Source organism: Schistocerca gregaria, chromosome 8, assembly GCF_023897955.1.
Source record: "Schistocerca gregaria isolate iqSchGreg1 chromosome 8, iqSchGreg1.2, whole genome shotgun sequence".
In the NCBI taxonomy this organism is placed as follows: Eukaryota; Metazoa; Arthropoda; class Insecta; order Orthoptera; family Acrididae; genus Schistocerca; species Schistocerca gregaria.
The window spans coordinates 163,193,088-163,213,031 of NC_064927.1; the positions used below are offsets into that span (position 1 = coordinate 163,193,088).

General features: G+C 42.1%; 1 protein-coding gene across 2 annotated transcripts in view; it reads left to right on the forward strand.

The window, feature by feature from the left end:
* LOC126285372 (histone-lysine N-methyltransferase SETD1B) overlaps nt 1-19,944 on the forward strand; it is a 189,714-nt gene that overhangs the window by 87,047 nt on the left and 82,723 nt on the right. For both annotated transcript variants that reach the window (XM_049984697.1, XM_049984698.1), the window contains exon 5: nt 5,716-7,067. In XM_049984697.1, the coding sequence (XP_049840654.1) occupies nt 5,716-7,067 (1,352 nt within the window). The remainder of the gene's footprint in view (nt 1-5,715; nt 7,068-19,944) is intronic.

The window sequence follows — 19,944 nt, forward strand, 5'->3', positions numbered from 1 at the left end:
CTGATTCGATCTTTTGGCACTGCGTTGTAACCTTGTACATGACCTCCTATTGTTTCTCATCAAGTAATTTCCTACGTCCCAGAGCAAAATTACTAAACTGACTCTGAAACTCGTTACAGAAATTCACCAGCTTTTGATCTAAGATTTTTTACTTTATTGTTTGAATTTTTTGTTCTGCTTCCACTCGTGATCATAAAGTTTTGGTTCAAACCAGTGTTCATTTTTTATAAAAAGTGCATCAGTACATCTCTCTTCCTAATAGCTCAGCCCTACTATTATCTGTTGCTGCCTCATGTGGTTGAACATTTACATTCAGATTTGCATTTTCACTTTCTGGGGCATCTACATTTGGAATTCTACCACATAGCTCTGATTCATTAACAATATCCATATCACCACTGTCCTGATTAACACTGTCCTCTCCATCAATTATGTTAATATTGTCTTTCTGAATAGATATTGTTGTTCAGTAGTATACTGCACACACAAATTATAATTAAAATGGAATTATTCACTCCCTATCATTCAACATTGAAAATCTTGTTCTATGTTGCTTGGAAGTCGAGCCGCTGCTAAAAATGTCTAATTCACTCATCATACATAGATGCTGGTAATCAGGCATTGGATCTGAAGATTGTTTCAGGATGCGACTTCGTCGTCATCAGTCTCCTTGTATAATGACCTCCAGGCCTGCTATATTAGGTTGTAGTCTCTGCTTACTTTTCCAAGAAACTTTCCGTGCAGCTAATCTCATTAAATGACTCCTCCAGGGATACTATTATGACTTGTTTAAAGTGAGAACATCGATTGTTAAGGGGTAATGAATTATAATTTATTCAGTAAACATCAACTTGTTTCATAACATTCAGCATTTCAGTCTAAAGGCCACAATTTGCTACTGACTGATTCCACACTGAAACTTCAGCAACGATGGATCGCTACCGAGCTGTACTAACAAATGCACTATCCGAGCTCCTCTCACTCTATTCAGGCTGAGAGCACAACTACTGCAACTAACTCACACCACAACAATTACCAATCCCCAGTGTACCGAACAAGCAAAGATTAAATTATACTGGTAACCACGGCTACAACACACTCAATGGAGAACTTCATCAACAACTAGCATTATTAATACAGTGTGTTACAAAAAGGTACTGCCAAACTTTCAGGAAACATTCCTCACACACAAAGAAAATATGTTATGTGGACATGTGTCCGGAAACGCTTACTTTCCGCACATACGGATGGATATGTGTGTGTGTGTGTGTGTGTGTGTGTGTGTGTGTGTGTGTGTGTGTGTGTGTGTGTGCGCGCGAGTGTACACCTGTCCTTTTTTTCCCCTAAGGGAAGTCTTTCCACTCCCGGGATTGGAATGACTCCTTACCCTCTCCCTTAAAACCCACATCCTTTCGTCTTTCCCTCTCCTTCCTGAAGAAGCAACCATCGGTTGCGAAAGCTAGTAATTCTGTGTGTGTGTTTGTGTGTTTTGTTCATGTGCCTGTCTGCCGGCGCTTTCCCGCTTGGTAAGTCTTGGAATCTTTGTTTTTAATATATTTTTCCCATGTGGAAGTTTCTTTCTATTTTATTTACTTTAAGCACTTTGTTACATGAAATGTTCAAAATGTCCTCCGTTGGCGAGGATACATGCAGCCACCCTCCGTCGCATGGAATCCCTGATGCGCTGATGAAGTCCTGGAGAATGGCGTATTGTATCACAGCCGTCCACGATACGAGCGCGAAGAGTCTACATTTGGTACCGGGGTTGCGTAGACAAGAGAGTTCAGAGGGTTCAGGTCAGGAGAGTGTGGAGGCCATGGAATTGGTCCACCTCTACCAATACATCGGTCACCGAATCAGTTGTTGAGAAGCATACAAACACTTTGACTGAAATGTGCAGGAGCTCCATAGTGCATGAACCACATGTTGTGTTGTACTTGTAAAGGCACATGTTCTAGCATCACAGGTAGAGTATCGCGTATGAAATCATAACAATGTGCTCCATTGAGCATAGGTGGAAGAACATAGGGCCCAATCAAGACATCACCAACAATGCCTGCCCAAATGTTCACAGAAAATCTGTGTTGATGACGTGATTGCACAAATGCGTGCCAGAGTCATTCCGTGTCAAATTAGCACATTTTAAATAAAAATTTTACCTCACCCTCTTAGATTTTGCTGAAAGTTGGTTTAGTTATAGTGGCTACTGAAACTAAGCAAAATACCAAATTTCAATTTTTTACCTCAAACCATTTCTGAAATATGGTCAAGTAAACTTTTCAAAAACTGGCCAAAAATGTGTGAACAGACTTTTTTTAAATTGCCCTAGGAGTTGCCCTAATTGAGCTAGAGAACTGGGAAAGGTGTCATTTTGCAGCATAGACAAAAAACATAGCTTCTAATTAATATCCTTTTTCAAAATGGTAATTAATATTTTGATTTAATTTTTTTACAAAAAGTACATAATTGAAAATTTTCAAAATATTTCCATAACTACTTCATACTGTTGTAAATCTCATGGCAAAATACAAATGTGGGATGATGATGAGTTCGTGATGAACACCAACCTGTTGATGCTAAGTACTGATGTGCTTGATGCTAGTACTGTAGAGCAATAAGTCGCATGTCAACACAAACACCGAAGTCAACATTACCTTTCTTCAATTGCGCCAACTAGCGGTGAATCGAGGAAATACTGTACACACTGACGAAACTAAAATGAGCTCTAACATGGAAATTAAGCGTTTCCGGACACATGTCCACATAACATCTTTTCTTTATTTGTGTGTGAGGAATGTTTCCTGAAAGTTTGGCCGTACCTTTTTCTAACACCCTGTATACAGCATACACTTTGCCTCATGAGGACACTGTACCATAACACAGCAATTGTTGCTACTTTGCTGAATTTCATACAAACCATCAGGAGGGACCTACCACAGAAATGTAGGCCTTTTCGATTTTGTGACATGACATGCAGAGACGGTTGTTTCAAAATATGGTGGTCTTTATCATATTGAATTCTTGAAATTAGAGATCATGTATAATTCTGTAATTTTAAAAATTTCAATGTTATGAAGTAGATCTTGTGTTGTATTCCAGTTGCATCTATCTTCTTTAATGTCGCAGTTTTCACAAATGTTACTGTAAGTTATGGTTCTCAAGCCAGTACTCTAGATACATTAAGACAAGAATTCATTTCACATTTAGCTTTTCTTCAACAATTGCTGTAGATTTTCTTCACAAATATATTATACACTACCGGACATTAAAATTGCTACACCCCGAAGATGACGTGCTATAGATACGAAATTTAACCGACAGGAAGAAGATGCTGTGATATGCAAATGATTTGCTTTTCAGATCATTCACACAACGTTGTTGCCGGTGGTGACACCTACAACATGCTGACATGAGGAAAGTTTCCAACCGATTTCTCATCCACAAACAGCAGTTGACCGACATTCCCTGGCGAAACATTGTTGTGATGCCATGAGTAAGGAGGAGAAATGCGTACCATCACATTTCCGGCTTTGATAAAGGCCGGATTGTAGCCTATCGCAATTGCGGTTTATCGTTTCGCAACATTGCTGCTTGCGTTGGTCGAGATCGAATGACTGTTCGCAGAATATGGAATCGGTGGGGTGGGTTCAGGAGGGTAATACGGAACGACATACTGGATCCCAATGGCCTCGTATCACTAGCAGTCGAGATGACAGGCATCTTATCCACATGGCTGTAATGGATCGTGCAGCCACGTCTTGATCCCTGAGTCAACAGATGTGGACGTTTGCAAGACAACAACCATCTGCACAAACAGTTTGATGACGTTTGCAGCAGATGGACTATCAGTTCGGAGACCATGGCTGCGGTTACCCTTGACACTGCATCACGGACAGGAGCTCCTGCGATGGTGTACTCAACAACGAACCTGGGTGCACAAATGGCAAAACGTCATTTGAACGAATTCAGGTTCTGTGTAGAGCACCATGATGGTCACATCCGTGTTTGGTGACATCGCGGTGAACACACATTGGAAGCGTGTATTCGTCATTGCCATAGTGGCATATCACCCGGCGTGATGGTATGGGGTGCCATTGGTTACACGTCTCGGTCATCTCTTGTTTGCATTGATGGCATTTGAACAGTGGACGTTACATTTCAGATGTGTTATGACCCGTGGCTCTACTCTTCATTCGATCCCTGCGAAACCCTACATTTCAGCAGATAATGCATGATCGCATGTTGCAGGTCCTGTACGGGCTTTTCTGGATACAGAAAATGTTTGACTGCTGCCCTGGCCAGCACATTCTCCAGATCTCTCACCAATTGAAAACATCTGGTCAATGGTGGCCAAGCAACTGGCTTGTCACAATAAGCTAGTCACTACTCTTGATGAACTGTGGTATCGTGTTGAAAATGCATGGGCAGCTGTACCTGTACATGCCATCCAAGCTCTGTTTGACTCAATGCCCAGGTGTATCAAGGCCGTTATTATGGCTACAGGTGGTTGTTCTGCGTGCTGATTTCTCAGGATCTATGCACCCAAATTGTGTGAAAATGTAATCGCATGTCAGTTCTAGTATAATATATTTGTCCAATGAATATCTGTTTATCATCTGCATTTCTTCTTGGTGTAGCAGTTTCAATGGCCAGTAGTGTAGTTTGGAGATACGATGTTTTCTTAGGTAGAAATAAACGTTTCTGGTATGGCCATACGGCAAACACAGAATTTTTTTGTGCCTTTATGGTGTTGCGCTAATATGATACTACATGGCGAAACATACTGTGTACATTGTCCACAGCTGCAGTTTATTTCTGTCTTCGTGTTTGGGATTTGAGTGAAGATGGAAGGCTATATAAATGTATTCTTTGGCAGCACTTTTGGCTCCATACTGTGTATCATGTTTGTAGATTTCCTCTTAAGGAAGAAGTAGGCTTAATGTAATAATCGGATGGGTAAATTGTTGAAAAATTGAAGACGGCAGAAGAAATTTTTAATGGAGCATAAATTTTCACTTCTTATACTACTTGTGTTTCCATGCTCATTGGTATTTAATATTTCTGCATTGTTGTTGTGTCAGACAATAACTAGGCATTTTACTTCTGCCTATGATCTTTCAAGCCATTAACTTTCCAATTGAGGTTTATCCTTTGGGGGCAGCATATAATTCTTCAAATTCTGACGTTTGCATGTCAATCTGCTGAGATGATGATTATTATTATTACTACTACTATTACTATTTTCTTCTTCTGGTTTGTTTTGCTTATACCTTAAACTACTAAAAAGCTCACACAATTTATGCTTTTGTATTGTTGCACATTTCATTACAAGAGCGTGCCTGGTCAGATTCATGTTAACTCCCCTCTCCCATCCCCTGTGTGTGATATACTATCTTCCCGGTAGCCTCATTTTTTTCTTTATTATGTGATAGCTCACTTGCTGTAAAGAACTGATATTATGACATACTGTGATATTTGTGTTTTACAACTCTCTCTTGTTAAAAGTTCATGTTGCAAAAATTGTGTATTTAATCCAAGTTATCTGGATCCTGTACATTACATAAATTTCTTGTTTAGAGTTATTTAATACATCAATTTGTGTGTTGGTTAAACATTAATGCTTTCATACATGTCATACGTATTTACACAGACTATACAAATATGAATGGTTCTCTCCTAAAAGTTTCTGTACATGTGACTCACTTTGGTTTTCAGGAGAAGAGTGCCGAAAGCTGTTTGATGAGAAGACAACGGAAAAAAAGCCAGAGAAAGAACCAAATACTGATTTGGATGAGTCTTCATGTGGTGCAACGGACAAGGATGATATCTTAATCAAGAACAAACTAATTAAAAAGGGGAGTTTGGGTCGTGACCTATCTTCAGAGGATCATGAGAGACCGTGGCCTGATAAGGAAGAAATTTTGGGGTTGAAAAAGGAGCTAACTTCCGTTTACACTCGCAGTGATTACAGCATCGAAAATCATACATATAGGCATAGAGATTATTCGACTCCTGGTTCAAGCACTAGTGACTATGGGACTGGTCAGAGTGACACTTACTCTGAGAGAAGCTACAGCAGTGCTGGTTATCACAATAGCTCTGGTGTTGTACAAGGTTCTAACCATTCAACACCATCTGCAATAGCAGGAACAACTTACGACTATCACAATCATCGTTATTCCTCAGCAGCTCCACCTCCAAGTTCTAGTGCGTCACATTACCCAGCATATCATCCACAGATTCCTCCACCAACTGCACGACAGCCACCTCCGCAATTTGTTCCACCACCACTTCACCAGCCCCCTCCACCCATACCGCCACCTCCAACACATGTTCCCCCTCCACCTATTCATCATTTACCACCGCCACCTACACAACCACAAACACAGTGGCAGGGGACGTGGAGTGACGTACATCCTCGGTGGGAACATCCCCCACCATCCTCTTCAGCTCTGCGACAGGTTCCAGTGCACGGTGCAGGCAATGGTGCCACAGTGACTACCCTCCCTCCTGCCAATGCAACACCAACCTGGACTCCAGTGACTGGTGATGTTCGTGGTGTTGTGTTTTCACCTGATAGGCTACCGGTGCCTAAAATCAAGGGGCCTGGTAAGGTGCATAGGCATAGTGACAACAAAAGCCCAGAAGCACCTAAAGTGTTGGATTTGGATACCAGAATTGAAATGCTTCTTAAGGGAAAAGGTGCAGGTGGCATGGCTCCATCTTTTTTGAGGATAGGTATAGGATCTGACTCTGAAGAAGAAACAAAGCCTGGAGCAAAAGTCACATCTCGGCGTTCTTCTGGTAGTTCTTCCAAACATGGCAGTTCTAGGCAAAGGAGACAGAGTATGTCTCAAAGACTGAGTGGTTCATCCCTTGTACCGTCTTCCAGCAATTCGGACTCTGATGATTGTGCACCAGTACCCAGGCCATCCTCTTCTTCTCGAGCTTCAAATGATAATCATTTACCGTCTGCAGAAGAAGCAGAGGAGCCATTGTCAGTTCCTCCATCGCCTTTTTTGTCGGAGGAAATATATCTGAAGTGGCATCGGATTGGCATTGACCAGGTAAAAACTGTATTGTTAATGATGGCTAAATTTTTTTTGTTGAAGTATTTTGTAATACCCTAGGTATTCAGTCATTAGTATTTACTACTTTTTTAAATTAGTTATTATATTGAATTTTTAACTTTTCTTCTTTGTAACTGCGAAGGGAGTAGAGAAACGTGTATCTATATTTGACATCATCTGTCAAAATATCTGCACAACACACTGGAAAAAGGAAAAGATGCAAACAGCTGTTACTCTTGCCTTTCCAAATAATGGTTTTCAGATAGCAATTTGATACTGTAGGTATATCATTTACATGAGGTTACTCCTTTCAGGTAACATAATTTTAATTTTAGAAATTTCAATATCCCTGATATCACACTCAGTTGCTACAAGGCAATGTTCCATTTCTAAATAAAGGAGGAACTGATATGTTGTCACATGAGATTATTCACCAGTTTGTGTAGATACTCATAAGTTTCGATAGCTGTGATGCCAGGTCACATACTGAGAGCAAAATTGTTCACATTTTTAATTGTCTTTTTCATACCTTTGCAGAGTGAATGGAAGACAGTCTTTTGTAGGCTAATGTATGGTGTACATAGATGACAGAAGCAGATTTAATTGTACTGTTTTTACAAAAGATCAAAAGGCAAAACAAATTAGTCTGTCTAGTAGCAGCCACAATCTTTTTCATGCTATCTTATAACTCCTACATCTTTTATAACGTATTCTAGCAGAGTTAGATGATTAGAATAATAGCAGAAAGGGACGATGCAATTGTGTAGCAGGTAATGCAAAGACTGTAGCTTTCTTTTTCTGTCAGTATATTTTTGCCCTGTTGTGTTCGTAGATTGTGGAAGGGTTGTGTTGTTCTGTTCCTGTATTATCCGTTACTGATGACAATGCACAAGTTTTGTTATTTTTCATAGACTAGTGGGCAGATGGCTGTTTAAATGGCTCTTTATGCAGCTTGTAGCTTCCAGCCATCTCTTTGGCTACTTGAAGTTCTGTTATCATCATTACATTGTGTGCTCCCTGCCGCCGTTGGATAAGCAGCTGCCAGCAGAAAGTCGTATACTCCTAGCTCACTTGTTTGTTAGATAGTTTAATTCTTAATTTCTTTGCGTGTTTTTGGTACTTGCATTGTTTAATTCATAAATTTCGGGCTTATTATAATATTTGAGAGTTGTAGCATCGCGTTTTAGTACCTGAATAGTGTAAAATCGCGTAGTCTCCTTCCGCCGCTGAGCAGTGTGCCAGAAGTGCACAAGTAGCAGCATTACTGCATTTACTAGGCAATCTTGTATTTTAATAACCGTGTAAATTTTGTGTTGATTTGTTTATGCTCTCCGTAGATTATTTCAGACGTTCTTTGCACAACAGTTTTTAGCATGGATAGGGACTGCAACTGCTGTGTTCGGATGCAGGTTGAGTTGGCATTCCTTCGCTCCCAGCTTCAGGCAGTGTTGGCTTTGGTCACACAGCTTGAAGCTGTTGCCAATGGGCATCACTGTGGGGGTCCAGATGGGGGTTTGTCGGGGACGGCCAGCTAGTCCCACGCATCTCCCTATCGGAGTACGACTGTGGCCGCCTGGGATACTGCCCACATTGAGGCTGATCCCTCACCTGTGGTAGAGTGGGAGGTTGTCTCGAGGTGTGGCAGGGGGCGAGAGACATTCCGGAGGGCTGAATGGAAGGCCTCTCCAGTTTGTCTGACGAACTGGTTTCAGGCTCTGTCTCAGGCCGATACTGATCTTCGGCCGGACATGGCTGCTTGTCCTGTTCCAGAGGTTGCCCCTCAGTCTGCAAGATCTGGGTGGTCGCAGAGGGTGGGCTTACTGGTAGTTGGGAGCTCCAAACGTCAGGCGCGTAATGGGGCCCCTTAGGGATATGGCAGCAAGACAGGGGAAGAAAACCAATGTGCACTCCGTGTGCACACTGGGGGGAGTCATTCCAGATGTGGAAAGGGTCCTTCCGGATGCCATGAAGGGTACAGGGTGCACCCATCTGCAGGTGGTCGCTCATGTCGGCACCAGTGATGTGTGTCGCTATGGATCGGAGGAAATCCTCTCTGGCTTCCGGCGACTATCTGATTTGGTGAAGACTGCCAGTCTCACTAGCGGGATGAAAGCAGAGCTCACCATCTGCAGCATCGTCGACAGGACTGACTGCGGACCTTTGGTACAGAGCCGAGTGGAGGGTCTGAATCAGAGGCTGAGACGGTTCTGCGACCGTGTGGGCTGCAGATTCCTCGACTTGCGCCATAGGGTGGTGGGGTTTCGGGTTCCGCTGGATAGGTCAGGAGTCCACTACACGAAGCAAGCGGCTGCATGGGTAGCAGGGGTTGTGTGGTGTGGACTGGGCGGTTTTTTAGGTTAGATGGTCACAGGCAAGTACAGAAATGGCAACAGCCTCACAGGGTGCGGGGCAAAGTCAGGGCATGCGGGGACCAAGCAGCAATCAGTATTGTAATTGTAAACTGTCGAAGCTGCATTGGTAAAGTACCGGAACTTCAAGCGCTGACAGAAAGCACAGAAGCTGAAATCATTATAGGTGCAGAAAGCTGGCTGAAGCCAGGGATAAATTGTGCCGAAATTTTTACAAAGGTGCAGACGGTGTTTAGAAAGGATAGATTGCATGCGAACGGCGGTGGCGTGTTTATCGCTGTTAGTAGTAGTTTATCCTGTAGTGAAGTAGAAGTGGATAGTTCCTGTGAATTATTATGGGTGGAGGTTACACTCAACAACCTAACCAGGTTAATAATTGGCTCCTTTTACTGACCTCCCGACTCAGCAGCATTAGTGGCAGAACAACTGAGAGAAAATTTGGAATACATTTCACATAAATTTTCTCAGTATGTTATAGTCTAGGTGGAGATTTCAATTTACCAGATATAGATTGGGACACTCAGATGTTTAGGATGGGTGGTAGGGACAGAGCATCGAGTGACATTATACTGAGTGCACTATCCAAAAATCACCTCGAGCAATTAAACAGAGAACTGACTCGTGGAGATAACATCTTGGACCTACTGATAACAAACAGACCCCTTTCTTTTCGACTCTGTAAGTGCAGCACAGGGAATCAGTGATCATAAGGCCATTGCAGCAGCCCTGAATATGGAAGTTAATAGGAATATAAAAAAAAGGGAGGAAGGTTTATCTGTTTAGCAAGAGAAATAGGAGGCATATTTCAGACTACCTAACAGATCAAAACGAAAATTTCTGTTCTGACACTGACAATGTTGAGTGTTAATAGAAAAAGTTCAAGGCAATCGTAAAATGCGTTTTAGACAGGTACACGCCGAGTAAAACTGTGAGGGGCGGGAAAAACCCACCGTGGCTCAACAACAAAGTTACGAAACTACTGCGAAAGCAGAGAGAGCTTCATTGCAAGTTTAAACACAGCCAAAACCTCTCAGATAAACAGAAGCTAAACGATGTTAGCGTAAGGAGTGCTATGCGAGAAGCGTTCAGTGAATTCGAAAGTAAAATTCTATGTACCCACTTGACAGAAAATCCTAGGAAGATCTGGTCTTACGTTAAATCAGTAAGTGGCTCGAAACAGCATATCCAGATACTCCGGGATGATGATGGCATTGAAACAGAGGATGACACGCTTAAAGATGAAATACTAAACACCTTTTTCCAAAGCTGTTTTACAGAGGAAGACTGCACTACAGTCCCTTCTCTAAATCCTCGCACAAACGAAAAAATGGCTGACATTGAAATGAGTGTCCAAGGAATAGAAAAGCAACTGGAATCACTCAACAGAGGAAAGTCCACTGGACCTGACGGGATACCAATTCGATTCTACACAGAGTACGCGAAAGAACTTGCCCCCCCTTCTAACAGCCATGTACTGCAAGTCTCTAGAGGAATGGAAGGCTCAAAATGATTGGAAAAGAGCACAGGTAGTCCCAGTCTTCAAGAAGGGTCGTCGAGCAGATGCACAAAACTATAGACCTATATCTCTGATGTCGATCTGTTGTAGAATTTTAGAACATGTTTTTTGCTCGAGTATCATGTCGTTTTTGGAAACCCAGAATCTACTCTGTAGGAATCAACATGGATTCCGGAAACGGCAATCGTGTGAGACCCAACTCACTTTATTTGTTCATGAGACCCAGAAAATATTAGATACAGGCTCCCGGGTAGATGCTATTTTCCTTGACTTCCGGAAGGCTTTCGATACAGTTTCGCACTGTCGCCTGATAAACAAAGTGAGAGCCTATGGAATATCAGACCAGCTGTGTGGCTGGATTGAAGAATTTTTCGCAAACAGAACACAGCATGTTGTTATCGATGGAGAGACGTGTACAGACGTCAAAGTAACCTCTGGCGTGCCGCAGGGGAGTGTTATGGGACCATTGCTTTTCACTATATATATGAACTAGTAGATGGTGTCAGAAGTTCCATGCGGCTTTTCTCGGATGATGCTGTAGTATACAGAGAAGTTGCAGCATTAGAAAATTGTAGCGAAATGCAGGAAGATCTGCAGCGGATAGGCACTTGGTGCTGCAAGTGGCAACTGACCCTTAACATAGACAAATGTAATGTATTGCGAATACATAGAAAGAAGGATCCTTTATTATATGATTACATGATAGCGGAACAAACACAGGTAGCAGTTACTTCTGTAAAATATCTGGTAGTATTCGTGCGGAACGATTTGAAGTGGAATGAGCATATAGAATTAATTGTTGGTAAGGCAGGTACCAGGTTGAGATTAATTGGGGGAGTCCTTAGAAAATGTAGTCCATCAACAAAGGAGGTGGCTTACAGAACACTCGTTCGACCTATACTTGAGTATTGCTCATCAGTGTTGGATCCATACCAGATCAGGTTGATGGAGCAGATAGAGAAGATCCAAAGAAGACTGGCGCGTTTCGTCACAGCGTTATTTGGTATCCATGATAGCATTACGGAGATGTTTAGCTAACTCAAGTGGCAGACTCTGCAAGAGAGGCGCTCTGCATCGCTGTGTAGCTTGCTGTCCAGGTTTCGAGAGGGTGCGTTTCTGGGTGAGGTATCGAATATATTGCTTCCCCCTACTTATACCTCCAGAGGAGATCACGAATGTAAAATTAGAGAGATTCGAGCGTGCACGGAGGCTTTCAGTCAGTCGTTCTTGCCGCGAACCGTACGCGACTGGAACAGAAAAGGGAGGTAATAACAGTGGCACGTAAAGTGTCCTCCGCCACACACCGTTGGGTGGCTTGCGGAGTATAAATGTAGATGTAAATGTACATTGTTTGGAGCTGGATTCAGGGAGCAAATCGTACCCAATGCTGCCCGTGATATGCTCCATTAGGTAGAGTTTAGGTGAACTGCTATGTGGATTGGACAGAGTAGCTATTTCTATGTTTAGTGTCGAAAGATGGTGGTCCTACTCATAACACTGTGTGCCCTGTAAAGAGTAATGAGAAGATGTACATGAGCAGTGGCTTCAAAACCCCATGGTGAGAAGATTGTTCTGGATGGTATGGTTGTTAATCGTTTATTGTCATCACTCATTGATTTGGCAAGCAATTAGCTGCACTATATGCCATTTGCCCACTGCTTCAATTTGTATTAGTCAGTGACGCCCCTGCTGTAAATATGTTCTTGCCCACTGGCAGTTACGGCTGGCACTAGCTGTTTACCACCAGTGATAATCATGGCACGCCTAGTGTCCGCACCAGCTGTGCACATGTTTTGTCTCGCGTGATGCGTATGTTGTTAAGTGGTTTGATATCCTGTCGACTGCACCACCGTATGTAGGTGGTCGCTTCTGTCATTATCAGTTTCTGCAACACTGCTCCACAAATAATTAGTACAATGTAATTGAACTTTAATGCAACACATGTAAACCAAACACCCAATTCAGGTTAGACACACATATGAACCTGTCCAGACAGAGAAATAAGTCCCATAACAAAACAGCTACTTCCAGATGTAAACACCCAATAGTTCCTGTCCTCGTAGGTGTTTACTGTAAGTGGCTGATTCTAGACCAGCAGCCATTCTCTTCAGACTTTTTCTGAGCATGGCTCCAGATTGTGCAGCTGATGAGGAACTCCAGGTACTCTCGATGAATTCCATGAACCCCTGACAAACACTGCTGCTGCCCAGTGAAGAACTGCCACTAACTCGCTGGGTATTGAGTTATAAAGCCCAAATGTTGCAAGTGAGAGTGCATGACAAAACAACATGATCGCCAATGCCAACCTCTGTGGACAATCACCAAACTGCACATTATTCTGGCCTCACTGAGATGTAGGCTGCACTGACATGCAATGGACTGATGGAAGAATGGACAACCTGGCAAGGGTAGTGGTGTGGGATACGGTGTCCCTTACCCCAAGGAAGAGAGGTGAAGTCTGTTGATCTCCTTTGACAGCTACAGTGGTTGGTGGATGAAGTCTATATCCATCCTGACCTCTGTGCATACACTGCTGAGCTTTGTGTCAATCAGCTCACTTGTTGGCAGGGTGTGGACACTGGTAGGTTGCTGTGGCGCTGAGGTCCCCCCTCCCCTTCCCCCCTCCCCCCTCACTGTTCTTCCACTTCCTTGGCAAGTATGATGTGTCAGCTGGAAATTTGCCTGTTGCCAGTTCACTGGCATCAATGTTTCCCTGTTGGCGGAGTACAGGGGCGGGCAATTGTTGCATGTGACTCATGAGCACACAGCGCTGCACGTGTGCTGCTCGTGTGCAGCCGTCGAACGGGGCAGTGGCGACAGCTGGCAGGTTGCAGCAGTGTAGTACCGGGCTAAGCTGCGGACACTGATATGAAGCGACCACTACATAGTGAACGTTGTACTGTATTTAAAGAACTGGAAAATGCAGAGTGAATCAAGGAAAGAGAGAAGTGGAGATTTGCTATCTTTTAAAAATGAATGGGAGAATCATTTTTTCTTTGTGCAAAAATGTGAAAATTCGAAATGTTTACTATGTGGCAGTATTCTCGCTGGTCAGCGGAAGTTTAGTATTGAACGCCATTATAATAAATATCAAAAGGACAAGTACAATTTATTGTCGGATCCTGAGCGGATGGGGAAATTGACTGACCTTAAGAAGAGCAGTCAGACGATACTAGATGACTACGACGTAGTTGCTGTTGTCACGAGGGATCTGCGACTTACTTTCATCATGTCTCTCATCTAACTCATTTTACATTTTATGGAACACTGTTTACAATTTTTCAGGACGTCAACAATGATAGCCAGGGGGTACGTGCAAGTTATTAGATTGTGCTTAATATAGCGAGAGCTGGAAAACCATTTGCTGAAGGTGAGTTTATAAAGGAGTGCATCAATGATACTGCTGATTTACTTTGCCCACTGAATAAAAATCAGTTTCGAGCTATCACTCTTTCTCGGTGGACTGTAAGTCGTTGTATAAGTGCCATAGCAGGTGAAGTTTACCATCAATTAAGGAGTGTAGTGCAGAAGTTTATTGCATTTTCCATCGCAGTTTATGAGTCCACATATATTTCAGACACCACGCAGTTAGTGATTTATGTCTGACCGTGGACACTGCTCTGCACATAACAGAGGATTTTTTTTAGATGTGACATCCTTAAAAAGTAAGACCACCGGCGCGGACATCCTAAAAGTCATTGAAGAAGCTGTTGATTCAGCTGGCTTAAACTGGGAACGTTTGGTGTCAGCGACAACAGACGGAGCACCTGCACTGTAAGGGGGACAAATGGGATTTGTTGGATTACTAAGAAAAAAAGCCTCAGCGTACAGAACAATCAATTTTGCACCAAAAAGTACTTTGTGCAAAAGCAGCAAAACTGGGGTATCTCATGCAAGTGGTTATTTGGGTTCCCACATAGTTTCACACATATTTAGCTGAAATTGGAAAAGAGTACGGTGACATACAATACCACAGTGAAGGCCGCTGGCTTAGCCTCGGTAATGTACTCAAAAGATTTTTTTAGCTGAGAATACAAATAAATCATTTTTTAAAGGACAAAGGAAGGTACGATCCCAAGTTAGAAGATCTAGAGATGGTTGCCAACCTTGCATTTTTAGTGGACATTATCGGACACGTGAATGCATTGAACCTAAGTTAGCATGGAGAAAATCAGCTAATTTGTGAAATGGCTGAAAAGGGCAAGCTTTCACTAGCAAGCTTGAGCAGTGGGAACGACAGCTCTCGTCAGGGAACTCACTGCATTTCCCTACTCTGTCTACTGTGCGAGAATAGAATCGCAACGAATATATTTCCGTACTTAGTGCAATGAAAGAGGAAATTCTCGAGCAATTGGGGAATAAATCATATTTATCCCAAGCTTTTGAATGGTTCTCTAGACCATTTGCTGTTTCTGTAGATGATATTCATCCCAGTTTGCAAATGGAATTAAAAGATCTACAGTGTAATTCTCGCCTGAGAGACAAGTTCCTTTTGGCAAGACGTGTAATAGACTCTTATCAAGACTTTCGACACCAAGAGTTTCCTTGTCTCCATTGTGAAGCCGTGAAGATAATGTCAATGTTTGGCTAGACATACGTTTGTGAGAGATTTTTTTCTGTTATGAAAATTAATAAGTCTCGGTTAGGAGCAAAATCTGTAATGAGAATTTATGTAAATGTTTGCGTTTGTCTGTATGTAGAAATTTTGTTCCAGACAGTAAACGTATTGTTACGTCCACCTGTGATAATTAAATAAAACGTATCATAGGTACTCTTTCAAAGAATGACTTGTTTCAAACACTCCTACAAACCTTATGCCTTCATTCAATAAAGCAAGCTAGGAAACAAAACTTATTGCAGAAGAAGTAGAGTATGGTGGGGAGGGGAGAGAAGCGGGTGGCCAGCATGCTCCTGTGTGCACACAGAACACCTGTTAACTGCACACGAGCAAGTGCACCGCACACGTGCAGGATTCCTGCCCGCCCCTGGTGTAGTACTTTGAGGAAAATAGAGTCCTTATCTCCACAGCGGATGATTCCTTGTGGGGAGAGCTTCTGTGAGAAAAAACAATCATTAGTAAGGCATCTTCTAATGTGTAGTCAGTCATGAGATTTTTAGCGAGGTTTTTCATTTGCGCCTTGAATGTCTGAATGACCCTGTTCACCCCCATTCGGCTCTTGATGAAAAGGCGTGCTGCGAAGGTGTTTTATCCCATGGGCCGGAGACCCTGCACAGTGAAAATCAGAACCTGGGTTGTTGAAAGTGTGCCCTTACTAGTCACCCTAATGACATAAGGGCAGCTTGTGTGCATGTGCATAAGAGATAGCCAGTTCATCCCTAGAAGAAGTCTACTATAATCTAGGTGGAACTGGCTCCAACTGCTCAGTTGCCTTAGGGAAAACAAAGGAAGAGTATGACAGTGCACAGTCCACAATGTCTTCTGTGACCCAGTTGTGGTTGTCCGAATCCGGGACTGTGAATCTGTTATGAGTCATGAGGCACTGAGCACGATTAGAACTTAGAAGAGTGATGCCCGATGATTTTTCATTTACCTTCTTTATGTGGGGAGAAACTATTCCTTGACTTTTGGCAGGTTGTTTACACTTGGGACTGAAAGATGCATTGCCATTATGAAAGTCTGTTTTAAGAACCTTGGTTTCTCTGGGTTCCAGAACTCGCTCTGTTTACTTAGTCTGTTCAAAGGCATGAGGCTTACTCTGTTTTTACAGACATAACATTTGTGTGATTGACATTTAAGTATTAAAAACAGATGTGAATATGAACACTACAAGTTGTCCCAGGAGAAATGGTCAGTATACAGGAGTATGACAGAAACAGTTGTTCAAAACAAAAATGTCTAGTAAACATAGGGTCTGAAATGAATATCTTAGAGCTATGAGGACTTCACTATCTTTGATACTGTGAATCAAGTCTATTCTGTAGCAAGTTCTTTGCTTTCCATGTTTTGAGAGGAAGCCGTATGGAGCAAAACAAGGAAAAACAAAAATTTGTAGTAAACTAGGGCTCTAAAGCGCGTACCTTAAGAGCTGTGAACAATAGAAGAGATATGCTTCACATTAGCGTAGATGAGAAAGTTCACATAGCCCTTAACGTACGCAGTTTAGAGCCTATGTTTTTGGACTTCTTTTTCCTAGTTTTGGTCCATACTGGCACCTCTTAAAATATGGAAAACAAAGAGCTAAGCAGTTGTAGATGAAGAAGCGCTCATAGCTCTTACATTATGCATTTTAGAACCCATGTTTACTGGAGTTTTGTGCTTTCAGTCATTTTTCCTGTCATATCCCTGAACATTGACCATTCCTCCTGGTACAGTTTATTTACAGCAAAGGTTTGATGATGCAAACTGTGTTGATTTGCCACTAAACAAAGGAACAGGAAGTGTTACAGACATAATGAAACCTTCAGTTTTCATGGAGTGACCCTTGATTGACCAATAAACACCTTCCAACGTGAGCTTAACCAAGGAAATAAAATCATTAAGCAGTCCTACATCTGGAGCATGAACAATAAGCACGTCCCAGACCCCACTGTAAAGACATAAGAAAGATTACAATCCTGATTTTTACACTTGAATTTACTGTTCGAAGTAAGACCTTGCAACATAGCGACCCATTCCTTAAATGGTTGTCCTAGTGTCTTTACATGTCCTATAAAAACTTATGTTCCAGAGTTCAGAATAAAATGATCTTAATGTCCACTGCAACCACTGACTGTCTTGAAAGCAACACTGTGGGTATGAAAACATAGAAACTACACTGCGCCATGCACTCTTGAAACTTGGAATACCTTAACTGTGTGCTCCACTGTATTTCCACCAAATTATGTGCTCTTCAGTGACTCCCTGTGCAGGCCTTTTATGATTTCTAGTATCTGCTTGATTGTGTGTGTTGCATAGGTCCGGTAATTGCTATGACTGCACCATTGAAGTATGAGCAGTTTTCTTTTCTTTGTCACAACTGTTACCTGACACAGTGACATGCTGTCAAATGTGCTAATTTATGCGTGTGGTCGCCTCTATTGTAATAGGGTTCTGAAACACTGCTGCACAAATTAAGTAGTATAACATAATTGAACACTGATTAGTTCAACACTCATATAAACCATAAAATTCATCTCAGGGCAGGCACATATGCGAATCAGTCAGTGCAAAGGTCTAAAACGAACTAAATCCCTTAAGAAAACACTCACTTCCAGGAGTAAACACCCGGCTACAGATTAAGTCTGTTACCAGTGTTGCTGCACTAAGGGCGGCAGTGCTTCCAATCCTCGTGGGCTGTTTGCTGTAGGTGATGATTCCAGACTGACAGCTACTCTCAATGAACTTCACACGAATGTTGCTGCTGCCTTCTGAAGAACTGCCGTTGTCTCGCTGGACTGTGACTAACAAAGCCACAGAGATTGATGTACTTAGTCTAAGTGATTGGATGAGGCCACCGGCAGTAGTCTGTGTCCCATTTGTTGACCACCCAGGCGAAGCGATGTCATTGTCTTGCCCAATTAGTGCAGATTACGAGTCGTGGCAAAATAGTGCGGCTGCTGTTGGCGACCTCTGTGGACAACTGCTGAAGTGTGATTGCCACTCTCAGCCTCAACTAGATGCAGGCTTTGCTGATGTGGGACAGAAAAGTAAATTATATGCCAGGGATAGTGGTATGAAGCCCAACAACATACCTTCAATTTGGACAAACTGTTATCTTTGTCTTGCCCATTTTGTGCTTGTCATGCTGACAGCTATTTTATATTGGTGTGTGTGTGTGTGTGTGTGTGTGTGTGTGTGTGTGTGTGTGTGTGTGTGTGTGAGAGAGAGAGAGAGAGAGAGAGAGAGATAATAAAACAGTTTATTTTAAAAATATACATATTTTAGTTCTTATCACCCTCAATATACTCCCCTCCTTTATTCCTAAAAAGCTCCATGAAAACTTTACAGCTTTACATTGATTATAGAAATAGTGCTGGAAGTCTTCCTTTGTGAGCTCCTTTTTCTTTTACTACTTCAGTGGATGGAAATCTTGCTCCTTTTAAAGCAGATTTGACCTTGGGGAGTAGATAAATCATGTGGTGCTGGGTCAGGTAAATAAGGTGTGTGATCAAACACTGTACTTTGCTAAAAACTTCTTAACACACAATGCGGTATGATCCACTGCGTTGTCTTGATGCAGAACCTGTGACTTGTTCTTCCACAGTTTGGTTCTTCTTCTTCCTTTTTAATGGAGTTGAGCAATAGCTTCAAGGTACTAATGTTGATCAACAGTTTGACCTTCAGGAACCCAGTGAAGATAAATAATAGCACAAATATTGAAAAAAAATCATCATTACTTTGAATCTTGATTTTTCTCATTTGAGCTGTTTCTTGCTGTCGGTGAAGTTGGACCCTTCCAGTGCATGGATTGGCACTAAGTTTCTGGATCATTAGTGAAAAACAAAGATTCATCATGTTATCTCTCTTTTCGAGAAATTATGATCATATTCAATTATATTCAAGGGCTCAGTACAGATATTTTCATGAGATTACATATCTTCACTCATGAGAATTTTCAGCGCCAGTTTTGCACACACTTTTCTCATGTTAAATTGGTTATGCAAAATCAAGTTACACATTATTTATCAATTCCTACAGTGACAGAAAATGATCAAATACTCGACCAACCATCAGATTACCTTTTTTTTAACGTTTTTGTCAGTTTTCCATGTTGAAAGGCACCTCAGGCAAGAGTCACCTTCAGTGTCTTCTCTGCCAGCTTGGAAACTCAATATTTGCATATGTATAAACAGTCTTCACCATACAGCACTTTTAGTAAACAGATTGGTTTCACTAGAATTTTTCCCAAGTTTCATGTGCTACTTGACAATTCATTGCTCTCGTATTATACTTACCATTTTTCCAGCAAAATAAAATAACACCTCTTACTCCCACAAAGGCTGCAGCTACACTGATTTGTCTACACACACCAGAGACGCCGTAGGTCAG